This window comes from Salvelinus sp. IW2-2015, linkage group LG13 (assembly GCF_002910315.2).
Source record: "Salvelinus sp. IW2-2015 linkage group LG13, ASM291031v2, whole genome shotgun sequence".
Taxonomy (NCBI): domain Eukaryota; kingdom Metazoa; phylum Chordata; class Actinopteri; order Salmoniformes; family Salmonidae; genus Salvelinus; species Salvelinus sp. IW2-2015.
This window is the reverse complement of record NC_036853.1, coordinates 12145393-12172140: the sequence shown is the minus strand read 5'-3', so window position 1 is coordinate 12172140 and position 26748 is coordinate 12145393. Positions and strand designations below refer to the sequence as shown.

Sequence of the window (26748 nt, the reverse complement as noted above, 5' to 3'; positions counted from 1 at the left end):
AAGTTCCTCTACTTCTATTCAAGGTGAAAATGATGAATCGGACACCTTATCGATAACAACAGCTCATGGTCCTCCTGGAATCAGAAGTTATTTTGACTCAATGGAGGAACGTAGTCAAAAGAATGCTGATGAATGTCTTGCTCGACCTGTGTCTTCAACTGGTTCACCTCTGAAGCTCACAGGCAATGTGTATTGGAAGAGATTTCTGTATGTTTCTTCCCCAGCATACACCCCTCCAACCAGACATGGTTTATCTACTAATTTGCTGTATGCAGAGTTCAAGTGAAGGTCAAGCAAATCATAGAGAAAACCGACTGTATTGCAATCATCTCTGATGGGTGGTCGAATGTTTGTGGGCAAGGAATAATTAACTACATCATCTCCACCCCTCAACCAGTATTCAACAAGAGCACAGACACAAGGGAAAACAGACACACCGGTCTCTACATTGCAGATGAGCTGAAGTAGTCAATGACCTTGGACCACAGAAGGTATTTGCATTGGTGACAGAAAATGCTGCGAACATGAAGGCTGCTTGGTCTAAAGTGGAGGAGTCCTACCCTCACATCACACCCATTGGCTGTGCTGCTCATGCATTGAATCTGCTCCTCAAGGACATTGTGGCACTGAAAACAATGGATACACTCTACAAGAGAGCCAAGGAAATGGTCAGGTATGTGAAGGGTCATCAAGTTATAGCAGCAATCTACCTCACCAAGCAAAGTGAGAAGAATAAGAGCACCACATTGAAGCTGCCCAGCAACACCCATTGGGGTGGTGTTGTCATCATGTTTGACAGTCTCCTGGAGGGGAAGAAGTCTCTCCAAGAAGTGGCCATATCACAGTCTGCTGATACGGACAGCCCCATCAAGAGGATCCTCCTGGATTATGTATTTTGGGAGAGAGTGGTAAGTAGCCTGAAACCTATAGCAGTTGCCATTGCACGGATTGAGGGAGACAATGCCATCCTGTCTGATGTTCAGACTCGGCTTGCAGATGTAAGAGAAGAATTCCGTACTGCACTGCCCACTTCACTGTTGCTCCAAGCAGAGGAAACTGCAGTTCTGAAATACATCAACAAGCGTGAAGACTTCTGCCTGAAGCCCATACACGCCGCAGCGTACATGTTGGACCCCAAGTATGCTTGCAATAGCATCCTGTGGTGCAGAGATCAACAAGGCCTATGGTGTCATCAATACTGTGTCTCGCCACCTTGGCCTGGATGAGGGCAAGGTTCTTGGCAGTCTGGCGAAGTACACTTCCAAGCAAGGGCTTTGGGATGGAGATGCAATATGGTAGTCGTGCCAACATATATCTCATCAACCACCTGGTGGAATGGACTTTGTGGATCTGAGGCTCTTTCCCCTGTTGCCTCCATCCTCCAAATCCCACCAACATTAGCCGCCTCAGAGCGCAACTGGTCCTTGTTTGGGAACACGCACGCAACATGCTGACCAATGCAAGGGTTGAAAAATTGGTGGCCATCTGGGCAAATTTGAGGCTTTTTGAGCCTGACAACGAGCCATCCTCAACAAGGTTGGAAAGTGACGGTGAAGATGAGGCCTCAGTCTGATGTTCAAGAGGTGGACATTGAGGAGGTCCAGGGAGAATACATGGAAGCCTGAGAGGAAGACAACCAAAACTTTAGTTTCTAGACTATCATTTTACAGATGTATGTTGAAAACGTTTTTGGGAGACACTATGGATCATTGGGGATCATTCAATATTCCCTTTCTTTTGTTCAGTGAAATCATCCCATGTGAAGAGGCAACTAATTTAATTAAAGTTCAATTCGTAACTAAATTGTTTTTATTTCTAATGGAAGGATTTAATAATTTGCAATTATGTCTACTTATGATAAGGTAAAAGGTTTATGTTTCTGTCTCCATATGATATGGTAAATATATCCAATGCAAAAAACATCTGCATTTAAATGGTATTAATATTCATTCCCGTTAATTCCCACGGAAAGTTTCCACCTCTGAATATTTCCCAAAATGTTCAACCCTAGTTGTGACCGATTTTTTTTGTTGGTTGTTTTGTCATAGTTGTCTCTAGGGGGGCATATTTGGAAGGGAATAATGTGGGCTGAGAGTGTCAGGTTATTGTCCAATTCTGGCATTTAGGTCGCCACAGACTAGTACATGTCCCTGAGCCTGGAAATGGTTGATCTCACCCTTTAGGATGGTGGAGCTGTCATCGTTAAAGTATGGGGATTCTATTGGGGGGGATATACAGTTGAAGTCGGAAGTTTACATACACTTAGGTTGGAGTCATTAAAACTCGTTTTTCAACCACTCCACAAATGTCTTGTTAACAAACTATAATTTTGGCAAGTTGGGGACATCTACTTTGTGCATGACACAAGTCATTTTTCCAACAATTGTTTACAGACAGATTATTTAATTTATAATTCACTGTATCACAATTCCAGTGGGTCAGAAGTTTACATACACTAAGTTCACTGTGCCTTTAAACAGCTTGGAAAATTCCAGAAAATTATGTCATGGCTTTAGAAGCTTTATAGGCTAATTGACATATTTTGAGTCAATTGGAGGTGTACCTGTGGATGTATTTCAAGGCCTACCTTCAAACTCAGTGGCTCTTTGCTTGACATCATGGGAAAATCAAAAGAAATCAGCCAAGACCTCAGAAAAATAATTTGTAGACCTCCACAAGTCTGGTTCATCCTTGGGAGCAATTTCCAAACGCCTGAAGGTACCACGTTCATCTGTACAAACAATAGTACGCAAGTATAAACACCATGGGTCCACGCAGCCATCATACCGCTCATGAAGGAGATGCATTGTCTTCTAGAAATGAACGTACTTTGGTTCGAAAAGTGCAAATCAATCCCAGAACAACAGCAAAGGACCTTGTGAAGATGCTGGAGGAAACCGGTACAAATGTATCTATATCCACAGTAAAAGGTAGTTTGTCCTTATATGAAGTGCGATCAACATGTAACCTGGAAAGGCTGCCGCAGGCAAGCAAGAAGCAACGTACTGCTCCAAAACTGCGCCTCGTTCGTAGCTATACGGTTAAAAAAAGCATCAGACTACGGTTTGCAACTACACATGGGACAAAATGTACTTTTGAGAATTTTGGAGGGTGTCTCGCTGGTCTGGGTGGTGGCTGTCCGTTGCTCCTTTGTGAGATGCTTGGGCTGTGGTTGAGTTAGGTGTACGTCCTTCAGGTCCTGGCAGAAGTTGGAAATTGCTGCCTTGTATAGGTTGACACTCCCGGTTGTAAGAGCTTGTTTAAGTCCAGGGTGGAGTGGTGGGCAAGGTAGACATTAGGTTTTGAGGACTTCCATTCATCCCGCTGTATGGTGGCAAGGTGAATGTCTTTTTCGTGGTGTGTAGGGTGGGGGATAACCACTTGGGCATTGGGGAAAGTGGAAGAAGCTTTTTTCAATCACTCCTTGAGTGCTGTGGCCACGCTTTCCTGCTGGGGCCATCAGGTGTGGTTGTTTGTGGGCTGTGGGGACCCTAGACTGTCCTCTGACAACAGAATCTAGGGCATGCTTAGTGTTTGGGCCCAAGAGTTTTAGCCACTTTATGTGGTTTGGAAAAATATTATTCTCTTGAATGTGTTTTGCCATTTGAGTCAATGAGGAGCACAATTTCTGGCGTTTGTGTCCTCAGTGGATGTGGGGGGGTTGTCAGGGAAGCTGACAGGGGGCTGTTTAGGATGGGGGTGGGGTCTGTTGGTTTGCGTAGGTCCTGTTTTGCCTGCTCCATTGTGGTGTTGAGATTGTGGTCCGTGGGTCTGAGTAGGGCTGTTCTGCTGGCTTTCTCTGTGGGGAGTGATCATCTGCTTCTCTTTCACACTCTCAGGTTTCTACTCACCTCCTCCTTCACTGCTGTTAGCTGTTCCTCTGCCTCCTCTTCGTCTCTGGCTGCTTTATTTCCTCTGACTCCGTCCTTCACTGCTGTTAGGCTGTTTTTCTCCCTCCTCCTTCACTGCTGTTAGCTGTTCCTCTCCCCTCCTTCACTGCTGTTAGCTGTTCCTCTCCCTCCCTCTCTTCACTGCTGTTAGCTGTTCTCTCGCCTCCTCCTTCACTGCTGTTAGCTGTTCCTCTCGTCTACTCCCTTCACTGCTGTTAGCTTTGCCATGTGCTTTTCACCTCTCGCCTCCTCCTTCACTGCTGTTAGCTGTTCCTCTCCCTCCTCCTTCACTGCTGTTAGCTGTTCCTCTCCCTTCCTCCTTCACTGTGTTATGGCGTTCCTCTCCCTCCTCCTTCACTGCTGTTAGCTGTTCCTCTCCCTCCTCCTTCACTGCTGTTAGCTGTTCCTCTCCCTCCTCCTTCACTGCTGTTAGCTGTTTCTCTCCCTCCTCCTTCACTGCTGTTAGCTGTTTCTCTCCCTCCTCCTTCACTGCTGTTAGCTGTTTCTCTCCCTCCTCCTTCCATGCTGTTAGCTGTTTCCTCCTCTCCCTCCCTCTTCACTGCTGTTAGCTGTTTCTCTCCCTCCTCCTTCACTGCTGTTAGCTGTTTCTCTCCCTCCTCCTTCACTGCTGTTAGCTGTTTTCTCTTCCTCCTCCTTCCTTTCACTGTTTGTTCTCTTTCTGCTTTTTAGCTGTTTTCTCTGTCCTCCTCCTTTCACTGCCTGTTAGCTGTTTTCTCTGCCTCCTCCTCCTTCACTGCCTGTTAGCTTTGTTCCTCTCCCTCCTCTCCTTTCACTGCTGTTCCTCTCCTCCTCTCCTTCACTGCTGTTCCTCTCCCTCTCCTCCTCTACTGCTGTTCCTCTCCCTCCTCCTCCCTCACTTTTCTTTTTCTGTTCCTCTCCCTCCTCCTCCTTCACTGCTGTTCCTCTCCCTCCTCCTCCTTCACTGCTGTTAGCTGTGCCGTGTGTTCCTCTCCTCAAGTTCTCTCACCCCAGTCCGGACTGCAGCCAGTTCAGAGGTTGTGTCAATTTCCTCCTATTCTGAGTTTCCTTGCTCTTGACAGTGTGTGCTCTTATAGCATTGTGCCATTCCAGGGGATGGTCTGTGTGGAAAATTAAGTTGCTTACATTCCCCTCTTTGTATCAGTCAGTTTTCACACATCTCACTTCACACTTCAGTGCTAATTGAAGTTGCAGACAGGTCTGTTATGTCCTAGCAGCTTGGTATCTTAGTAGCCTTGTTTACTAAGCATTATATAACAAAATTACCTAGAAATTGTCTTTTACTTTTTTACTTCAGAAGGAGGTTCAGACTGAACAAAACTCCCTCAGTCTTGTGTTGGATGGTGTTTTCAGGTTTCTGCTGTTTCTTCTGCAGGTTTTGGTTTGTTAGAAGTTTTTTCCTGATAGTCCTTCATAGTAATAATCCATTCAGGTAATTCTGTGCAAAATCAAGGTTTTAGGTATGGAATTTGGATTTAAGGTTTTGATGTATCCTGGGTAGTATCCTGTATAAGTCCTTGTGAAAAAATCCAAGTTTTTCTACATTTATCCAACTTTTAATTCAATTTATTTTCAGAAGAACTCAGGAGCTCTTTTTTTCTCTGTTCCTTCACTATCGCTCTCCCTCCCTCCTTCACTATCCCTTCCTCTTTCTTCATTTCTCCTCTCTCTCACTATCACTCTCACTCACTCTCTCTCGCCATATCTCCCTCCCTCCCTCAGGACGATCCTTCTGAGTGTCATCTCTCTGCTCAACGAGCCTAACACATCCTCCCCGGCCAATGTGGACGCCTCCGTCATGTACCGCAAGTGGAGGGACAGCAAGGGCAAGGACAGAGAGTTCACAGAGATCATCAGGTGGGCACACATACAATCACCCTCACACAGATCATGGCCAGGCACAGAAAGAGCGACGAGATTATCAGTTAGGTGGACACATGCGCACCCATGGACACATCAAGGGTGAGAACAGGGTGTATACATTCAAACCATCAGGTACACCCTGTACCACTTCCACAGTTAACCCTTTATGTCTCTTCGCTGTCTCTCTTAACAGGAAACAGGTCCACGCCACCAAAGCGGATGCTGAGCGGGACGGTGTGAAGGTGCCAACCACCCTGGCAGAGTACTGCGTCCGGACCCGTGCCCCACCCCCAGATGAGGGCTCCAACCTCTTCTACGACGATTACTATGACGATGAGGACTTGGAGGACGAAGACGAGGAAGATGGCGAGGACTGCTGCTACGACGAAGATGACTCGGGAACCGAGGAGTCCTGACGACCCGCCTCCCCACCCCTTCCTCACTCCCCCTGTCACCACACCCCCCTTAAATGAACTCATACTCCACCCTTCGTCTATACACCCTGACAGATCCCCCCCCCCCCCCCACCCTTCGTCTATACACCCTTACAGATCCCCCCCCACAGCAGTGCAGCCACATCTGCACTTTAAACCCAGATGCGTTTAAAAGCTACGGAGTTAGTTTGTCCATTTGTTTCTGGTGTTTTTATTTTCCTGTTGGTCAGTGGAGTGTTAGAGAGATAATGTTAGATCTACATATTATTCACATGGTTTGCTCTTCATGGCGACGCCCCTCAATTCTCATTTACCGCTTGCTTTTGAAAGTTTTGAGTAAGGCCTCTGTCTCCTGTAGAGTGTCTGTACCCAGACAGAGGCAGGCAGGCCTGAGCTAGTGATGGTCATCTTAGCTGTGTGACCTCTCACCTGGTTGACAGCCGTGTGAAGCCAGCCTCCCTGGCACACAAGGCTAGCTGAGGCTAGGGGACCCTGACAGTTCACCTGTCTGCCTCAGGTCAACTTAGCTCAAAAGCCAAGTCTTACTGAATGAATTGACGGCCTGTAATGATGAGATGGGTGTATTGCAGATGGTTGATGTTATAATACTGATGTACTCTTTCGGAGACCTTTGCACCCTTTCATACACATTTGTTACGGTATGTTAAGTGGCAGTGGTCTGAGCTCGGCGTCTTTACCCATGGCCTGAACAACCGAGTTAAACACACAGCTCCTAATGCTGATCACCACCACATGCTTTTTCATAAGTCCAACACCACGTGCTTTCATCTCATGTAATTCCTCACCAGCCACCTCAACTGCTCATTTAAAGATGTGAGTGAGGGATAGTGTCTCAATGTGTGTCTATATGGGTGTTTTGGTGGTGGTTCATTATTTTATTCAAATGTAGTGCAGGAATGCTTTGCAGAGAGAAGTGAGTTAGACACCTCCCTCTGGCAAGTCTGTGCAACAGTGATGTCCTCGCACAGCAGCCATCTTGAATTAGCTGATTTGTTTAGATTACATCCTCAGTCAGTCACTTCCCCAAACATTTCACATGACTAGAAGTGCTCGCAAAACGAGTAGCTCCATCACACAGGATTTGACACACTGACTAAATACAAACTATTTAACAGTATTCACACCACCCCACATTTCTGTTGCTTCAGTAGTGTGTAAATGTTCATTCATCGTTACAACATGACTATTTGATGCTACGTTTTAGAGATGAAAAGTGCAATTCCCAGCTGATGCTAGGGATGTGGATTGGGAGGTCAGTGGTATATTTTAGGAGCAGGTCATACAGCCAACCCACTAGCATGTTGGGTGGTATCAGGCTCGACATAGTGCGGTTGGGAAACACTGTGATGATTGAGAATGGGCCGAGGGCTCCCCTTTTGGTTCTTTTGATGTAGTCTTTTACTTCAGACTTAAGGTGTTAGCAACTATATTTTTTCCCCTTACATGTACCAAGTGCAATGATTCTCAGCCTTTTTTGTTTTAAACACCATGTCATGGGGGTTATTCATTGGACTTATCAGTACATTTACCACCCGTTTGTTTTCGATACAGAAACATTCAGGTATTCTATTTTTTTCAATAGAGAAAAACAGGTGATTACTGAACACTTGTACTCTTTATGTCATGTTAACATCTTGAGTATGAAGCATGTACACATCAATCCAATCATCATGAATTCATATAACTGTTTTACATTCACCATATACAGCTGTTACGTTATGTGAATAACCCCCATTTTTGTTTTACTGTAATGTTTGGGGCAATTGGAATTTTGTGAAGCTGCCGATTTTATCATGTAATTTCCCTCCCAATGTGCTACCTTCCCATCTATACAGACTTTCTTTTTGGTGGCAGCATCAGCGAGGGACCCCCGGCTGTTACCAAAATTCCTCAGGAAAACAAAACCACTAACTTTTTCGTGTGTGTGTGTGTGTGTGTGTGTGTGTGTGTGTGTGNGTGTGTGTGTGTGTGTGTGTGTGTGTGTGTGTGTGTGTGTGTGTGTGTGTGTGTGTGTGTGTGTGTGTGTGTGTGTGTGTGTGTGTGTGGACGACTGTTCCCCCAAACCTATCACCTCTGCTTCAAAGACTGTTTATAATCTTTACCTTGATATTAATATGCACATGTGGATATTTCAACAATAATTTGATGTATTTTTGTTCTTGTTTGTATTTTCTTTTCTAATGTTTTGTACATCTATTTAAAAGCTAAATAAAGATCTTTATTAGAGTGTTGAGATGTTTCTTAGACCAGGAGTGAATGAATGTATTCTAACAGATGAGAACTTAGTTATCCATCCTTTTTATGGTTTATTAATATATTTTGATTGACTAACAATAATTTGAATAAGATTCTGAACTGGCTATTATTCATCCCTATTTTGTGTTCTCTTAGACACTGTGGGAATGTATGACTCAGGGATAACTCTTGAGGTAAGACTGTTATTCCTCTACTCACTCTTATCCTGAGTGTTGAATGAAGCCACTGGCTCAGTTATGGAACCCTTGTGATGTCAGAGGTCAGGCGACCCCAAAGTGGATGAGGAAAGTTGATGAGATCTGTACCCTGCAGTCACCTTTAGAGTTGGGGATGTGGCAACTGTTAATAAATCATTAAGAACACATTGTGTACTATAGCATTTATTTATTACATTCTCTATATGTTCTCTTACAGACACCATGGGGATGTATCACTCAGGGATAACTGAGGTAAGACTGTTTTGCTTACTATTCTCATAGGCAGTGGCGGACTTACTATTAGGCAGAAGTGGCAATTGCCTCAGGCCTCACATCATCAAGGGGCCTCATGAGCTGGGCAAAAAAGAATAAAATAATTTCTTCGCTTGATGCTCCCCCATGCTACGATCAGAGTGGGGCTGAGAAAAGAATAAGAAAGAAAGATTTAATTTTAACAGAAATTACCTAAGCTAACACATTTCTTAAGTAAAAAGTCAGGTGCTGCTAATAATACTGCTATTGTTGCCAAGGCAGAGGACATGTATCTGTTGCCCATGTATCTGATGCTGTCTGGCCAAAAAGAGTATGGCATGTCAGATACACCAAAAGTATGTGAACACCTGCTCGTTGAACATCTCATTCCAAAATCATGTGCATTAATATGGAGTTGGTTCCCCCTTTGCTGCTATAACAGCCTCCGCTCTTCTGTGAAGGCTTTCCACTAGATGTTGGAACATTGCTGTAGGGACTTGCTTCCATTCAGCCACGAGCATTAGTGAGGTCAGGCACTGATGTTGGGCGATTAGGCCTGGCTCGCAGTCAGCGTTCCAATTCATCCCAAAGGTGTTCGATGGGGTTGAGGCAGGGCTCTGTGCAGGCCAGTCAAGTTCTTCCATACTGATCTTAACAAATCATTTCTGTATGGACCGTGCTTTTTGCACAGGGACATTGTCATGCTGAAACAGGAAAGGMCCTTCCCCAAACTGTTGCCACAAAGTTGGAAGCACAGAATCGTCTAGAACGTAATTGTATGCTGTTGCGTTAAGATTTCCCTTCACTGGAACTAAGGGGCCTGGCCCAAACCATGAAAAACAGCCCCAGACCATTATTCCTCCTCCACCAAACTTTACAGATGGCACTATGCATTGGGGCAGGTACCGTTCTCCTGGCATCCGCCAAACCCAGGTTCGTCCGTCGGACTGACAGATGGTGAAGCGTGATTCATCACTCCAGAGAATGCGTTTCCACTGCTCCAGAGTCCAATGGCGGTGTGCTTTATACCACTCCAGCCAGAGCTTGGCATTGCGCATGGTGATCTTAGGCTTGTGTGCGGCTGCTCGGCCATGGAAACACATTTCATGAAGCTCCCGACAAACAGTTATTGTGCTGAAGTTGCTTCCAGAGGCAGTTTGGAACTTGGTAGTCAGTGTTGCAACCAAGGACAGATGATTTTTACACGCTTCAGCACTCGGCGTTAGTGTTTTGTGAGCTTGTGTACTACCACTTTGCGGTTGAGACATTATTGCTCCTAGACATTTCCACTTCACAATAACAGCACGTACAGTTGGCTGGGGCAGCTCTCACAGGGCAGAAATTTGATGAACTAACTTGTTCGAAAGGTGGCATCATATGACACTTGTCAGCAACGGGTGTGGCTGAAATAGCCAAATACACAAATTTAAAGGGTTGTCCACATACTTTTGGGGTATGATCCACTAGTGCTAGAGATCCTCAGGAAAAACCACACGAACGTGACAGAGGAAAGAAAGGTAAACTCACAATGTAATGGAATGATGCAAAATGTAAGGAAACTAACACTGAAGTCGATGACAGTTATAAATGTACAGTATGTGGGTATAACTGACAGTGGCTACAGATAGCGTAATCATCGTTGTTTCCATGTCATTTCAATGAAATTACGTTGAACCAACGAGCAATACACGTTGAATTGACGTCTATGCCCAGTATGAAATCAACTCGGTAGGTTTGGCTCAGTACCGTCATATCCGCATGACTACAGCAGTCTATAGCTTGGGTCTCCACATTTCATCCCAAGTTATAAGGCAAGCATTTCATGAACTTCATTGTGGAAAAGATGATATGTTGATCAGTGGAGAATGCTGAGGGGAGGACGGCTCTTTATAATGACTGGAACAGAGCGAATGGAAACCATATGTTTGACGTATTTGGTACCATTCCACTGATTCCGCTCCAGCCATTTACCATGAGCCTGTTCTCCCCAATTAAGGTACCATCAACCTCTTGTGATGTTGATATGCTTCAGTTTGCTGCCATATGACTGGTTTCACTTCTTCAGCAATCATAAGGTAAAATAGATCTAAAACTGTTTATTTATATATCCAAATGGCTTATTCATTTACCTAGCTCTTATCAATATCTCTTCTCAATGTGTAGATTACAGTGCATGGAGAATGTTATTTCTATCGGGAAAAAATAAAGTAGATGTTCCACTTGGAACCAACAAGGAAAGTTGAAGATGAGATCCGTACCCTGCAGTTACCCTGAAAGATAGGGTGGTGGCGACCTATAGGATTTCCTGATGCTCTCATTGGCTAAGCTTTTCAAACATGCCTTCATGCCGAAAATGGATGAGCGATAAACTAACATGGTTCTTCAAACAATAGCCTTGTAAGAAGAGAAAATGTATGTTGGTTCTGTAAATAACTCTTATTAGGTTGGTGTTTTCGTTCCTCAAGGGGGCAGCATTACATTACCTTTCCCTAGAATCTGGAGTAGATAACAGTGGGGAGTAGACAACTAGTGTCTGTTTACACATGGTTTCAATCTGCTGACCCAGTGAAACTGCTTTACATTCAACAGTAAATGTTACACAGACAACTGACCTTAACTTTCCACCACAGTCCTATCTTAACTTGCCGAGTGAAATAAAGGTTCAATAAAATACACATGTAAAATAATTGTTGGCAGGTGGTTCTCTTTCAAAATGTCTCCTATTGCAGTAGTGTGGGCAACACACCAAAATAATGTGTACGCAAATAGTAAATTGAAACATCAAACCGTTTCAGTTTGATTATCTGATGGTTCTATGTCATTGCAAAGGCTACCTCACCTGTTGGGCATCAAGAGAGAAGACCCCATCCTTTTCTGATTAGAGATCAAATGAACCAGTTGGACCATGTCTTAACTTCAGAACACACACACACACACAGAGAGAGACATGAGTCACATGACTATCAAACACTTTTTGCATTTTGAAGTCTTAGAACCCCCTGGTGGAGATGACCCATTTCACATCAATGTGTTTTTCATCTGCCACAATCCAATGAATCACAACTCTCTTTCCTCTGATGTCAGAGTAGCAAAGACACCAGCACCTGTGCCTCAGTATCACCATCACATTGTACTTCAGACTATAGTTATCATGACCACTTTTTCTCAGCCTTAGCTCATATTTGTCTACTCAGATCACTCCTATTCCCCAGCGACACACTCTCTACCCTGCAGTGTCCCCCACTCACTCACCCACACCGGACCTGTGCTCTGCCCTGTATGTGACTGAGTGGTGGACGGAGGTCTGGTCCTTGTGAGTCATATGTTCTCACCTCTCAATGGCTGACTGCTACAGAGCTCCATATGAGAGGCCCTGAATCACAGCTCTATACCATAGTCCTGCTGTTAGACTGGTGGGAGAGGGAGAAAAGTAGGGCCTGGTGGGTGGTGGTCCGTGTGTCAGTCCTTTCCTCATATGAACTGAACTGTCACAGATTGGAGAGGTGAAAAGTGCTCCTTCCATACGGTGTGTCTGTGTGTGTCAATTATATAAGTCTGACGTGTGCGTACATGTGCCTGTGTGTTGTGGGTGGCAGGGGGAAACTTCTTGCCTTACTGTATGTCGGGATATGCAAAGCTTGGTCTCAAAGGCAATTAATGGGGATGGGGAAGAGAGAGAGAGATGGTAACAATAATAAAAATCATAAAAATGGACTGTGTGACGTGTAATGCCTCTGTTGACTCCCCAGCCGTTGTGTCCGTCTGTGAGGGTGAATGGAGCCGTCCTCTATGCAGCACACAAACTTTAACAACAAGTGCTGTGCTGCGGCTTCCCGGCATGTTAGCTCTCCCACTGAGCCTTTGTACAATTCTGTTCAGTCAGAGGGTTCTGATCGGTTATTTCTGCTGTCTACTACTCTGCTCTCCTCTCACTTCCTGTTCTTCCAGGGGTCCAACAGACTGGTGTGGGGCTGTGACACAGAGGACTTAAAATACTGGGTCTCAGTCAGGACACAGTCATTGTTTGACTCCCTATGGTCTCTCAAAGATAATTGGCCACTTTCCAACTCTCTGAATTACATGTCCTCTCCAGGAGGAACAAGGAAGGTGTACCATTAAATCGTGTCTGTGTGATTTACAGGTATGGCCAAGGGCATGAGCTTGTTCCCTCTGGTTTAATAGAGGACTTCAGTGTTCTTCGCATTCTCAAACGGATAGAGATGCTGGCCATTAGCCATTTGCCTGTGTATCTGCCACTCTGTCTCTGTCTCAGCCTAGATCTTAAGAACCCTTGTATCTATCGCCTCATTTGAAAATGAATTGGCTTACTGACTAATATGGAGAATATAGTGTTTGGGTGCGTGTCTGTGAACACCACTGTACCAAATAGACTCAGTAGCTAATGTAACAGTATAACTTTAGTACGTCCCCTCGCCCCGACCTCGGGCGCGAACCAGGGACCCTCTGCACACATCAACAACTGACACCCACGAAGCATCGTTACCCATCGCTCCACAAAAGCCGCGGCCCTTGCAGAGCAAGCGATTTTCATGCAAATATTCTCATCTGCTTAAAACAATATGCGCATTTTCTCACCAGAGATGTATTTCCATCTAACAAGCTTTTTAAATATAAAAGGCTGTGCGTGATGATGTAGTCCACATAAAAAATAACTTTTAAAATCCTATGTACCGAATGAAAAATACAAGTAAAAAAATGGGTTTCCATTGCATTTTTAACTTTACTGATGGTTTTGTCACAAAAACTGTTGCATTATATTGCTAATGTTCTCACTCTGGTTTTGGCACATGCGCTCTAGCCAACAGCTTGCAGATACAGTGCAGGTTGGCTACCTACATTATGAGATTATTTCTAGGCTATTTGTCAAACAGCAGCCAAGCATCAATCATGTCAACAGAATAAGACCCTCGATATTTATTGGAAAGGAGCATCAAGCTCATCACCTTCACTTTCACCACCCTGTGAAGTTCATCGTTTATTTCATTTGTAGCCTAATAAACTGCATCGTTTCCCGAGTCGTAGTGTGAGGACCACGCAACATATCATCGCGTGACTTTAAGTTTACTTCGATATGATGGTTATTATATAAATATTTGCTCATAAAGGCGTTTCCACTGCGGTTTCGCGCATAATACATTTTACTGACAAATTGTCTCGGGATTTATACAATTGTACTCGCATTTCATCAGCCTGGTCGTGACTTTATTCGTAATTCATCTGCATGAAATGGTTGGATGTCAACCAGGTTTCCATCCAACCTTTTAATGCAAGTAAGTAGGCTAAAACATGTCATGACAGGCCTGATGGAAACACAACATTTTCGGTAAACTTACCAAAAGTTGACAAAACAAAATACGCTAGACAAGGTGGGATCTTTTTGTGTCGGTAAAATTAATTATGCGAGAAATGTCGGTGGAAATATATATATATATATATATATATATATATATATATATATATATAACCATCAATTCGAAGTAAACTTGGGATTCACGCGATGACATGTTACGTGGTCCTCCCACTACGACTCGTTGGGAAAACATGCGTTTTTTTAGGCAACAGATGAAAATACAGTATGAGTGCTGTTGGCTAGAGCACATAATATCAGAGTGGCACACACTATATAACACAACCGTTTTTTGTGAGAAAGCCATCAGTTGAGTTGGGAAAAAAACATTTAACGTGTATTGGTAATTTAACCGCAAAAATATACAGTATTTTATGTACCCTACGTCATCACGCACAGCCTTTTATATACAATAAGTCAATTTGATGGAAACATCTCTGGTGGGAAAATGTGCATATTGTTTTTATGTGGATTTTAGAATATTTGTATTTTACATTTACATTTAAGTCATTTAGCAGACGCTCTTATCCAGAGCGACTTACAAATTGGTGCATCCACCTTATGATATCCAGTGGAACAACCACTTTACAATAGATTTGCATCTAACTCTTTTAAGGGGGGGGGGGGTTAGAAGGATTACTTTATCCTTCCTAGGTATTCCTTAAAGAGGTGGGGTTTCAGGTGTCTCCGGAAGTGGTGATTGACTCCGCTGACCTGGCGTCGTGAGGGAGTTTGTTCCACCATTGGGGTGCCAGAGCAGCGAACAGTTTTGACTGGGCTGAGCGGGAACTGTACTTCCTCAGAGGTAGGGAGGCGAGCAGCCAGAGGTGGATGAACGCAGTGCCCTTGTTTGGGTGTAGGCCTGATCAGAGCCTGAAGTACGGAGGTGCCGTTCCCCTCACAGCTCCGTAGGCAAGCACCATGGTCTTGTAGCGGATGCGAGCTTCAACTGGAAGCCAGTGGAGAGAGCGGAGGAGCGGGGTGACGTGAGAGAACTTGGGAAAGTTGAACACCAGACGGGCTGCGGCGTTCGGATGAGTTGTAGGGTTTAATGGCACAGGCAGGGAGCCCAGCCAACAGCGAGTTGCAGTAATCCAGACGGGAGATGACAAGTGCCTGGATTAGGACCTGCGCCGCTTCCTGCGTGAGGCAGGGTCGTACTCTGCGAATGTTGTAGAGCATGAACCTACAGGAACGGGTCACCGCCTTGATGTTAGTTGAGAACGACAGGGTGTTGTCCAGGATCACGCCAAGGTTCTTAGCACTCTGGGAGGAGGACACAATGGAGTTGTCAACCGTGATGGCGAGATCATGGAACGGGCAGTCCTTCCCCGGGAGGAAGAGCAGCTCCGTCTTGCCGAGGTTCAGCTTGAGGTGGTGATCCGTCATCCACACTGATATGGCTGCCAGACATGCAGAGATGCGATTCACCACCTGGTTATCAGAGGGGGAAAGGAGAAGATTAATTGTGTGTCGTCTGCATAGCAATGATAGGAGAGACCATGTGAGGATATGACAAGCCAAGTGACTTGGTGATAGCGAGAATAGGAGAGGGCCTAGAACAGAGCCCTGGGACACCAGTGGTGAGAGCACGTGGTGCGGAGACAGATTCTCGCCACGCCACCTGTAGGAGCGACCTGTCAGGTAGGACGCAATCCAAGCGTGCGGGCCGCGCCGAGATGCCCAGCTCGGAGAGGGTGGAGAGGAGGATCTGATGGTTCACAGTATCGAAGGCAGCCGATAGGTCTAGAAGGATGAGAGCAGAGGAGAGAGAGTTAGCTTTAGCAGTGCGGAGCGCCTCCGTGACACAGAGAAGAGCAGTCTCAGTTGAATGACTAGTCTTGAAACCTGACTGAAACTGAAATTGTATGAAAATCAGATTGCTGTACACAAGACTGTGACCATCTCAAAGACCTTAAACTGTGTTTTACCAAGTGACTGGGTAAGAGTTCTGCAATCCATAATAAATTAGCTGGGTTATGTAATAAAAAATGACACTGGCAATGGACTGTAACGGTTTGACGTGGTTGCAGCAAAGCATACAATGATAGTCAAAAGCTAAGATGTTTGTCATGCTATATGCTCTAAAAGTTAGGGGTTCAGCAGGGGTTCTTCTCCCATCCTCAAAGTTCTTTGAAGAACCATAGGTTTCTTGGCACTGAAATGTTCCAAGAACCACATGTTCTTGCAGGAACCTGACTGCCCAACTGATAAATTTGGATTTGAATTTGAAAGGATAGCAGGTGCAGGCACTTAACTGAAAAATGTAAAGATCTCCTCAATGCAAGGTAAGGTTTGTCCCTTGTATGATCAAAATGTATATTGTTTTCTGATTATACCATCTATCTTTTCACATTTGTGCAAATCTTTCTATGACAGAAAATGGACACAATTCAATGGATATCAATCAACAAAGCGGTAACAATATGTAGGCTATAAGAATATGTTGAAGGCAATCTGTATTGGGTGCAGATGACTCATTTTTGTGTCTGTCTGCAGGTATACAGACGAGAACGCATACATAGGTACAGTATGTCAATTGGTATTGGTATGTTATGCAGATCACATTTACCATCCTCCTTCCTTACCTCTTCAGTGAATATCCCATAGGCCTCTACGTTATGGACAAGGTATATGTATGAAAACCATTATCAAAACAGTTGTTTTTTTTCATTCACATTTACCACAAAAACCAAGGTATAAATACTGTTGTGTGCATGTTTTGTTAATCATCTGTATAATTACACTTTTTTTGATTCACAGACTTTACCCTCCCTACATCTCTGAATATAACAGAAAACCTATTTGATCACCATGCACTGAAAAATCATTCTGGCTATGGATACGGAGAACATCAACACATTAACATCAACACGCCAGAGGATACACCCATTGGACTTGGGGCTCTGCTGGGAGTTTACCTCATATTTGGATTTTTTAATTCTGCTTTGCCACTAAAATCATAATAAACACTGACAACTAAAATATTGTGTTATTGTTATTTTTATGCATATTATTATTATTATTATTCATAATAATACTTGGTATTGGTATGTTACGCAGATCATAATAATAATAATAATAGGGGAGGGGGTTAAGTTCAAATATTAACCCCAAAAGGTTCTACAAAAGGTTCTTTGAGGATCCATTAAAAGAGGTAATTTGAAGAACCTAATTTGAAAACCCCTAAAGGATACTCCAGGAACCTTTTATTTTTAGAGTGTACATTTGTTTACCTCTTCAGAACAGGTTGAGTCATGAAGTGTCAGAGTTAAGACTGTATTTGTCATAAGGCCAGTCTACCTACCTACAGCCTTAAGTTCTGTCTCTTCAGTGTCTCTGTTAAAGCTTCAGGTGTGTTATGGTTAAAGAGACTGACAATTCCAATTAAAGTCTAATCCAATTGTTAATTTACTATAGGGCCTCCTGTTTGTGTGTCAGCACCCAATTCAATTAGGTGCCGGACAGATAAAGGGCATCGTCTGCCCCAGGAGTGTCTGTGTGTCTGGCTATAACTCTCACAAACAGGTAAGGAAGAATAGAAGCAATGGTTATATTTCGGGAGAATAAATGACATGCTGATGAAATGTTCATTGTATTTCACAACACAATTCATGGGCCACAGAGTGGCACCTCTCTGACAGTTGCGAGGCCTTTTTAGAAAATAAACTGACAACTATAATGAGTGGCCAAAGTGAAAAATGCAATAGAAAAGGTCAAACTGAAATGTTTATGAAAAGTGTCTAGCAGTAAGTCACTGACATTTTGGTCAGGATATTGTGCTGCTTTCAAACCTAGATTCTTTGATAAAACAATTTGTGGGCCTATGTGCCTTCGCCATCATCCACCTGATCTTTTCTAAAGAGTCTTCTGCCTCCCATTTTTAGACACAGAAAATCTATTTGTTGCTGAGGCAAGGTTTCCAGGGAAACAGATGGGTTGATCTAAACCTGAAGAAGGACCAAACATCTGTAAATTAAATCATACAGCCAGCTGCACTGGGATATGCTCCACTGAGTTCACATTCTACTGCTGTAGGTATACAGTAGCCTATATCACAATAAATGTCTAAACATATTTGGTTATGTCAAATCATGTTCCATTGAGAGTTCCAATATGTAAAACAGCACTTGCCCAATGTCTGGAACTCTAGATCACTTGAAATGTCTGCATTATACAGAAAGTGAAAAACGGATCGAAAAAACTATAAGATGGGAGCCACATATTAACCATTTTGTCATTTTGCTGTTGTTTTCCCTTCTCTTTTCCACCGGTGTAACATATTTTTATTTTAAAGCCTATATGGTTTTGACTGATGCTGGAAATTGGTGCAAACTATTTGATGTTGCAGTGTATCTGATACAGATTGTTGTTTTAATTGTATTTGTCCCCATCAAATAAATTAATGGCCACTCTTCACACTAACTAAATCGGGTAATTACTCATGAGGAATGATCAACTGGTCAATTATTGATGCCGCTTGCCGCATGATGCGATCTAAACACAACAAGAACAACTTAATAAGTTTATACTCATGTCTCAGCTTGTGTGCTCAAAGCCTGTTGATTCCTTCATATATATCATGTAAGCACGTCCTGTAAGAGTGTATCTTCTGACTAATTCATGAGCTTCAGTGATTGTGACTGGCTCTCTTAAAAGGATCTCATCATTTTCTCTTATTGGTCGGCCCCAACATCGCCAGGGAGAGTGTATAAAAAGCATCATATTATTCCATCTAGCGCAAGTCCATCTCTCGGGTGCGGAGGAGACTATATAGTTCTGCAAACAGTGCGCGATCCAGAGGAGGCGGGAGAAAACACCTGTTACGGAAGAATCAATTCGACAAAGCAGCCTCCACGTCTTCGGTAAGTTTATTAAGCTGAATTCAACCAGTGTCTAAAATTGAATATTTGTCTCACTCAAGAGCGCATAATGAAATATATTTCGGCACCGAGAGCATATAAACTTCTAATTTTTACTCGTTGCACTTTATTTCCGCGTTAAGATAGGCATAGGCTAATGTAAACTACTACATTATTTACTTTTAAATAATACATTGACTTTCTTCCAGTACACCACGTTTTGCTCAAATCTAAGGAGATCCGTCTTGATTCTCTATAAAGGCAGAGTTATTATAAATTCAAGCTTGTGCAAATTCATCACAGACCAGACCTGCTTTAGCCTATACTTTTGTCCGTATCTTCCATATCGTAGTTAATATGCACAACATGTCAGTTAAATGTAACTTAACTGAATAGAATACAATACAATAGAATACCATGACGGTTAATAAAGTGGATTTCAATGTGCTTATGAAGGGTGTTTATTTTTACGTAAAATTTTTAAACGAACCAAATCAAACCTCAACTAACTTAACTGTGGTTCTAAGATGAATACATGTAATCTATTGAAAAATGAATGAGTGAAGGCTACATGTGGTATTCTGACTAATGCAGCAGTCTATTATTCCACAGGAACATTATGCTGTGCAGCATGTTGACATATACTCACTGCTACCTAGACAACATGTATGAATGTACTACTGTATGAGTACAAATAATAGTGTTTTCTCAGCTTTTGTAAATCAATCATGTGCTAACATTGCATGTATTCTTTCAGGGATGCAAATTAGTCACCTTTCGGTGAAATTCGGCGTTTTGAATCCATAATAGGTGACCTGCGTGATTCGTGTAACCTAAAAATGACTGTCGTTTGGAAAGTTTGAGGTGAGGGAGAAAGTGTGGTGGAACAGGTATTAGCATTATTAAGTATCTTGCTAGCTGGGTTGAATTCTCCGTTAGCTAGCCAGAGAAATGATGAGCAACATTAGCCAACTTATCTGATCAAATAATTGAGTTCATGGTGTGAAAAGTAGCGTGCTAATAACGTAGACAGCTAGCTAACGTTACAACATCAAATTAGCTAACAATACTAACCTAACCAATTCTATATAGTATTAACTGGTATAGACACTTTGCCGTTGTTGTGCCGAAAATCTCCCCCTGCCTGTTCTATAGAAAGTATTTGACTGATGTGTGCCACAGAAAGTATTTGACTCTAGCCACAAAATTAAGGAAATTAGAAGGGGAGCGGGGAGTAAAATTTTGGGAAGCAATAAACATTTCAGAACAACTACTAGTTGAATAAGACATGGAGAGATGACGAATTTTGGCAAAGAGATTTATTTATAGACTAATACACTTGAAACAAATAGCCAAACCGAAAACTGCAGACATTACTTGCTCCTCCCCCGCGATCAAACCGACATAAAAAATTAAATGAAACGCAGCCTAACGTGATCAGAAATCACAACTAGCAAGCAAGTCGCAGCAATGAAGAATTGAGTGCGTGCGCGTTCACACGAAGGGGGGGATTCTGGCAGGTGGGAGATTTTCGGCACAACACCGTTCCTCAATTGTTGTAAAAATGACTTGTGTCATGCACAAAGTAGATGTCCGAACCGATTTGCCAAAACTATAGTTTGTTAACAAGAAATGTGTTTAGTGGTTGAAAAACTACTTTTAATGACTCCAACTTAAGTGTATGTAAACTTCTGACTTCAACTGTACCTCTTATTTAGGCTGGAAAATAATTTCTTTATTCAACACCTCTATAATTAAGCAATAAGGCACGAGGGGGTGTGATATATGGCCAATATACCACAGCTAAGGGCTGTTCTTATGTACGACACAATGCAGAGTGCTAGGACACAGCCCTTAGCCATGGTATATTGGCCATATATCACAAACCCGAGGTGCCTTATGGCTATTATAAACTGGTTACCAAAGTAATTAGAGCAGTAGAAATAAATGTTTTGTCTTACCCTTGGTATACTGTCTGATATACCACAGCTTTCAGCCAATCAGCATTCAGGGCTCGAACCACATAGTAGTGCCTAAGAACAGCCCTTAGCCGTGGTATATTGGCCATATACCACACCCCCTCAGGCCTTATTGCTTAAGTATACACTTGACACATTGGGGTCAATTTCATTGATTTCATCGTTTTTAGATTCAGTTAACCATTTCTTACACAGATATAGCAACGGTTGCAATGTGATTTACTCAGTGTGTTAATTCATGTATTTCATAACTGCTGCCATGTTTGTGCTTTTGCCTCCAGACAGAGAAACACCCTTGTATCCCACCTGGTGAAGCCCAGTGGGATAATGTGGGTTCTGGACAAGATCCGTGGGTCAGTAGAGACCACTGTTCTCCGGCGGGGGGAGAATGGCGACAAGGACGGCAATACTCCAGTCTACAGCAACGTCCTCACCCCTGATAAGATCCCTGACTTCTTCATTCCCCCCAAGCTGGTCTGCTGCCCCCCAGAGCCTGAGACCCTGGACGTCGTCAAGCCCAAGGAGGGGCTGCGGCCCTCGGCCTCTGAGCAGACCATTGGCAGTAAGAAAATCAGCAGCCCTCGCAGCCCGCGTCTGGTTGCCAAGCTGGCTGGAGACACCAAGAACCTGTTGAGGGCCGCCAACCGTCACATTATCCAGATAGAGAGCGCTGATGACGTGGTGGCAGAGGACACAAACGCTGACCCTCAGTCTCAGACCGCTATGTCACTGCCCTACGTCCCCAAGACCCAGACTTCCTATGGTTTTGCCACTTTGATGGAGAGCCCGCACACCCGCCGCAAGGAGTCCCTTTTCCACTGTGACCAGACCAGCCCCCTGACCTCTCCCAACTCCCAGAGGAAGGGGAAGAGCAGCGTTAGCGAATGCAACCACCTCAACCCCCCTGACTTCAACGCCTCTCACAACCCGTACCGCTACTTTAGTGGAGGGGAGAGTGATACCTGTTCCTCGGCTGAGTCCTCTCCCTTCAACTCCCCACTTCTCTCCCGCTCTGCCTCGCTGCTCAAAGTCTTCACCCACGAGACACAGGCCAAGGTGGTGAAAGCCAAGAGGACGTTTGCCCGCCACAGCTCCTTGTCCACAGACGAGTGCAGCTCGACCGAGCCCAGTCCCAACGTGCTGCGGCGGCTCCACTCCTCTTCACTCCATGGCGGTGGGCCGTCGGACCGGGAGCACACAGTCAACCTACACAAGGGTGGCAGGGTGAGGCTCAGCGCCGACTACGATGCTGGCACGGCCCGCCTGCGCATCCGCATTCTGGCTGCCGAAGAGCTCTACGACAAGATGTACGACATTAAGAGTATCAACTGCTGCGTGTCACTATACCTCAACCCTGGCAAGCTGCAGAAACAGAGGAGCACTATCATCAAGAACAGCCGAAATCCTGTGTTCAACGAGGACTTCTTCTTTGACTCTGTGACCTCAGTGCAGGTGAAGAACCTAGCAGTGAAGATCAAGGTGGTGAATAAGGGCACCAGCCTGAAGAGAGACACTCTGCTGGGGGAGAGAGAGATCCCTCTGGGGAAGCTGCTCCATGGCCTCTAGGTCTGTCCTGGCGATACAGAATAGTACTCTGACTGACACAGAATGAGACTATGAATGATAATGTGCATGAAAAAAATATATATAACTGGGGTTAGATGTTTGCTTGGTCTCTCCTATATTCACATAGAACTGTCTGAAAGGAACAGTTCATTTCCAGTCAATGTCTGGTCTGGTCTAGCAGTTTGTCTCTTAGCTGGTCACCTCCTCAACCTTCTGTTCCCTGAACCTGAAGCCCTGCACAGCCCAACTTGTAGATCATGTGGTGGACAATCGAATATGGCACAGGTCAAAAAACACCTGCTCGTTTGAGAGACTCACTTTTTGTACTCTCTTGATCTCGACGTTGAATGTCGCATGGTTGCAATTACATGTGACTCAGACAATACAGGATGCGAGTCTCTATGATTCCGTTTTTATTCAGCACTACAATGCTTTTATGGATCAGGGGGTCTTTGATGTCGCCACTATAACTTGATGTGCAAATTATCCTTTGATCCTGATTGTTGTTGCGATCCACAGTAGCCTACTACCGGAAGGAAGGCTAGTCTGTTATGTGACCACAATGTCCAAAACCTGGAGAATAGAGATCAGACATCACCATCTGCTTCCCGTGTGCTTGGCATGAATATGTAAATGCAGTGATATGTTAGCAGTTTGTACTTCAGTTTCATAACACCCACAAGCCTTACCAAGAGTGATAGATAGACAGAAAGAGAGAGTGGGAGAGGGAGGGAGGGAGGGAGAGAGGGTGTATGCATTACATTTTAAAGAGTGTGACATTATTCAAAGGTGTTGAACATATTCAAAGGTGTTGATTTTATACATAGATGTAATTGTATGAGAAATATGCTTCAGTATGTGGACACCTACTCGTCAAACATCTCATTCCAAAATCATGGGCATTAATATGGAGTTGGTCCCCCCTTTGCTGCTATAACAGCCTCCACTCTTCTGGTAAGGCATTCCACTAGATGTTGGAACATTGCTGCGGGGACTTGCTTCCATTCAGCCATTAGTGAGGTTGGGCACTGATGTTGGGCGATTAGGCCTGGCTCGCAGTCGGCGTTCCAATTCATCCCAAAGCTGTTCGATGGGGTTGAGGTCAGGGCTCTGTGCAGGCCAGTCAAGTTCTTCCACACCGATCTCAACAAACCATTTCTGTATGGACCTCGCTTTGTGCATGTGGGTATTGTGATGCTGAAACAGGAAAGGGCTATGGAGATTGCATGGCTGTATGCTTGATTTTATACACATGTCAGCAACAGGTGTGGCTGAAATAGCTAAATCCACTAATTTGAAGGGGTGTCCACATACTTTTACAACATTATGACTTTGTAAATGATGTACTGCTCCCTGCTGGAGAGTGAATGATTAGCAGCCCTCTGACCCTGAAAACCTTATAATTTGCTGATTTCATTATTATGATGCTGACCTGTGTTTTCCACTCCTGGCAGTGTAGACAAGCCACTAGGCCAGAGGACTGAGAAGGAAAAACATTTACAATATTTTTTTTTACAATAAACATTATTTGACATGAAGGATAGTCTTCTACTCTCTGCATGTGCTCTGCTGTCCTTTAAAATGAATTACAATACATCTGATCTGATTGCAATTTCAAGTAGGAAACAGAGGAAAGAAGCAGAGGTTGTTTCTGCAGATGGTTAAAGGGTCACCACACACATTCATCTTTGAGATATGGAGTCATTTAATCATGTCAAACATTACTATTTTACAGAAAATAGCCATTGTTTTTGTGAGTTACATTCCCTGTCATGTTTGAACCTAGACTATACAATAGAGCTCTCTACAATACCATTGCTTTTCTCCAAGCTTATACTTTATATAACTCTATTTTGCTCTAACTATGAGGATTTTGTTATTGTGTAAAATCTGTAATCTGCTACGATACTATTAAATGATTGATCTGTGTGTGCTCAATGCTCATGCTATGCCTGCTGTACATGGGTGCGTGCTCACTGAGTTGTAACCAATCCCTTTTTTGGCTTACATCGGCATGACTAAAAAACAAAAATATTGTCAGTAGATTTTATAATACTTCATTGTAGTAGGCAGGGTCAAAATGTAGCCTAAGTGCTTTTATGATGAAAATTTAATTAAATCTAAAAGTGAGTAGTGTATTTTCGTGATTGCCAACTATTTTTGTAATTGATTGTCTTTTCTAGTTTCTCATCTACAGATGTAGGATTTTAATTTGAGCCAGTTTTCTACAGCAGTAAATAATCCTGTAGCAGCAGGAAATTTGAATTATTATGTGGATTATAATTAATGGACATTTTTGTGGGCTTTGATACATTTTTCGTTACGGCAAATCAAGTCTGAAATTTCAAAGTGGAAATTACAATCTTTAGAATCCTTTTTATAACTCAAACACACAACAAGTTTGCATTTCCTACTGTGCAGGAAAATTCTCAGCAACAAAAGAGTTATCAAATTAAGATCTTACATCTGTATTTAAAAAAGACAGCCCAATGTACATTTGAACTAGGAATAATTCTCCTGAGAAATGAAAACTGTGCTGCAAGCTATCTCACTACGCAATTAAAAAATGTAAAAAAGATCATCAAAAATTTCAAATGGATTCAATTAACTTTCTCCTCATGACTGTGTTTTCAGTTATGCTATGATTTGAAGTGCTTTAAATACTGTAGCCCAGACCTCCTTGCTGATTATCTTCTATACCAACCACAGGGTTAATTATCCTGGTTGAATACACTGTAAATATATATATCTTACTAACTAGGCTGCTTATGGTGCCCAGGTGTGTTGTTTTGTGGGATGCCAGTGGGAGGGCTTGCTGTCAGCTGAATAATGGATAAATATATGCTTTATACATGCAGTCATGTATCAAATGAATACAGTGGTTTTAGATCTGAGCACCTGATTTCTAACAGTGGAGGAATACCCACTATCCTCTATGATGTGTGTTTTTCTCTGTTTGTTATGGGGAAGCCCAACACCTCTATTGGGAGTGCAGAAAACCTGCAGATGTATAATGTATATAGCCACTTTAAATGGGTTTGCCATCATAGTATGGACTTGCTTTTTAGAATTAGACCTCTGCTTGATGCATTAGATACACGGTTAGCCAATTTGATTGCCAACCTTGATTTAAGTCTCTGAGGGATTGCCAGAATGAACTTTACAATTAGCTAGCTGTTGGTGTTCGGAAATCCTTCCTCGTTATTCTGTGCTAAATGGCTATTTAATTACACAAGCTAAAAAGGTCTGACTGTCAATTTTTTTTAAATATACTCGGAAGACTCTGCTTATGCGAAATAATGAAAGTGGGGATGATATTTATTTCAGTGATCTAATTTCTGCAGTGGAGAGATGTTTAATATGCTGAACTTGTTCTGTTTCTCAAGAAAATGAAACAAGTGCCAATCCGTCATACTTGATGCCAAATTCTTTAATTGTTATCTCAAGGTGTTAGATAAATGATGGATACTAGTTAGTTTCTATCTACTGTATTGTTATTGTTGGTGTGAGTACTAATGTCTTTTATACTGTGATGTCATTAGTAATGGACACCTGTGGGTTTTCCTGACTGTTCCTCAAACTGTGTTAATATAGGCCTATGTATGACTATGAAATGCCTTGATTAAAAGCAAATGTATTGTAGATTCTTCATGTCATCATTACTACTTTGTTGACATAATGACATTATACAAATCAGTGCTATAGCAGTGACCTTCTCACATTGTGTTAATCATCAGATCTGATACAACAGTGATTCTCATATTAGGGCTCTATTCAATTGGTATTGCGGAAATTCAGCTTTACAGTGTGATTGAAAGTTAAAGGCAATGTTCCCGTGTTAGCGGAGACTGCGTTCACGGTAAACGCTGCATATGTCGGCTCAATCGGAAATTACCTTGCCATTCCTAGCGTGCAATCTATAACGATTCAGTGATACTGATTGAATAGAGCCCTTAGTGTGCTAGTCAGAATAAGAGTTCAGAGAATACATTACTAATAATGATTTTAGAGTCCCAAAGGCACATGGCTCCATTATCTCCACATAATTGTACACCTCTGC

The 26748-nt window shown here is 43.1% G+C and overlaps 2 protein-coding genes across 2 annotated transcripts in view; both read left to right on the top strand.

The window, feature by feature from the left end:
* LOC111972125 (ubiquitin-conjugating enzyme E2 R2) overlaps positions 1 to 6277 on the top strand; it is a 29534-nt gene extending 23257 nt beyond the window's left edge. Inside the window, exons 4-5 of the mRNA XM_023998989.2 lie at positions 5613 to 5747; positions 5947 to 6277. Coding sequence (XP_023854757.1) covers positions 5613 to 5747; positions 5947 to 6169 — 358 coding nt within the window. The 3' untranslated portion in view covers positions 6170 to 6277. The remainder of the gene's footprint in view (positions 1 to 5612; positions 5748 to 5946) is intronic.
* Positions 6278 to 19046: 12769 nt separating this feature from the next.
* LOC111971903 (C2 calcium-dependent domain-containing protein 4C-like) lies at positions 19047 to 23406 on the top strand. Its single transcript, XM_023998687.1, has 2 exons — positions 19047 to 19146; positions 21404 to 23406. The coding sequence occupies exon 2, from the start codon at positions 21450 to 21452 to the stop codon at positions 22686 to 22688; it is 1239 nt and encodes a 412-aa protein (XP_023854455.1). The 5' UTR covers positions 19047 to 19146; positions 21404 to 21449; the 3' UTR covers positions 22689 to 23406.
* Positions 23407 to 26748: the final 3342 nt, after the last annotated feature.

What these genes read in the sequence shown, in the direction of transcription:
- LOC111971903 (XM_023998687.1), top strand. Translation starts at nt 21,450, where the DNA reads ATGTGGGTTCTGGACAAGATCCGTGGGTCAGTAGAGACCACTGTTCTC.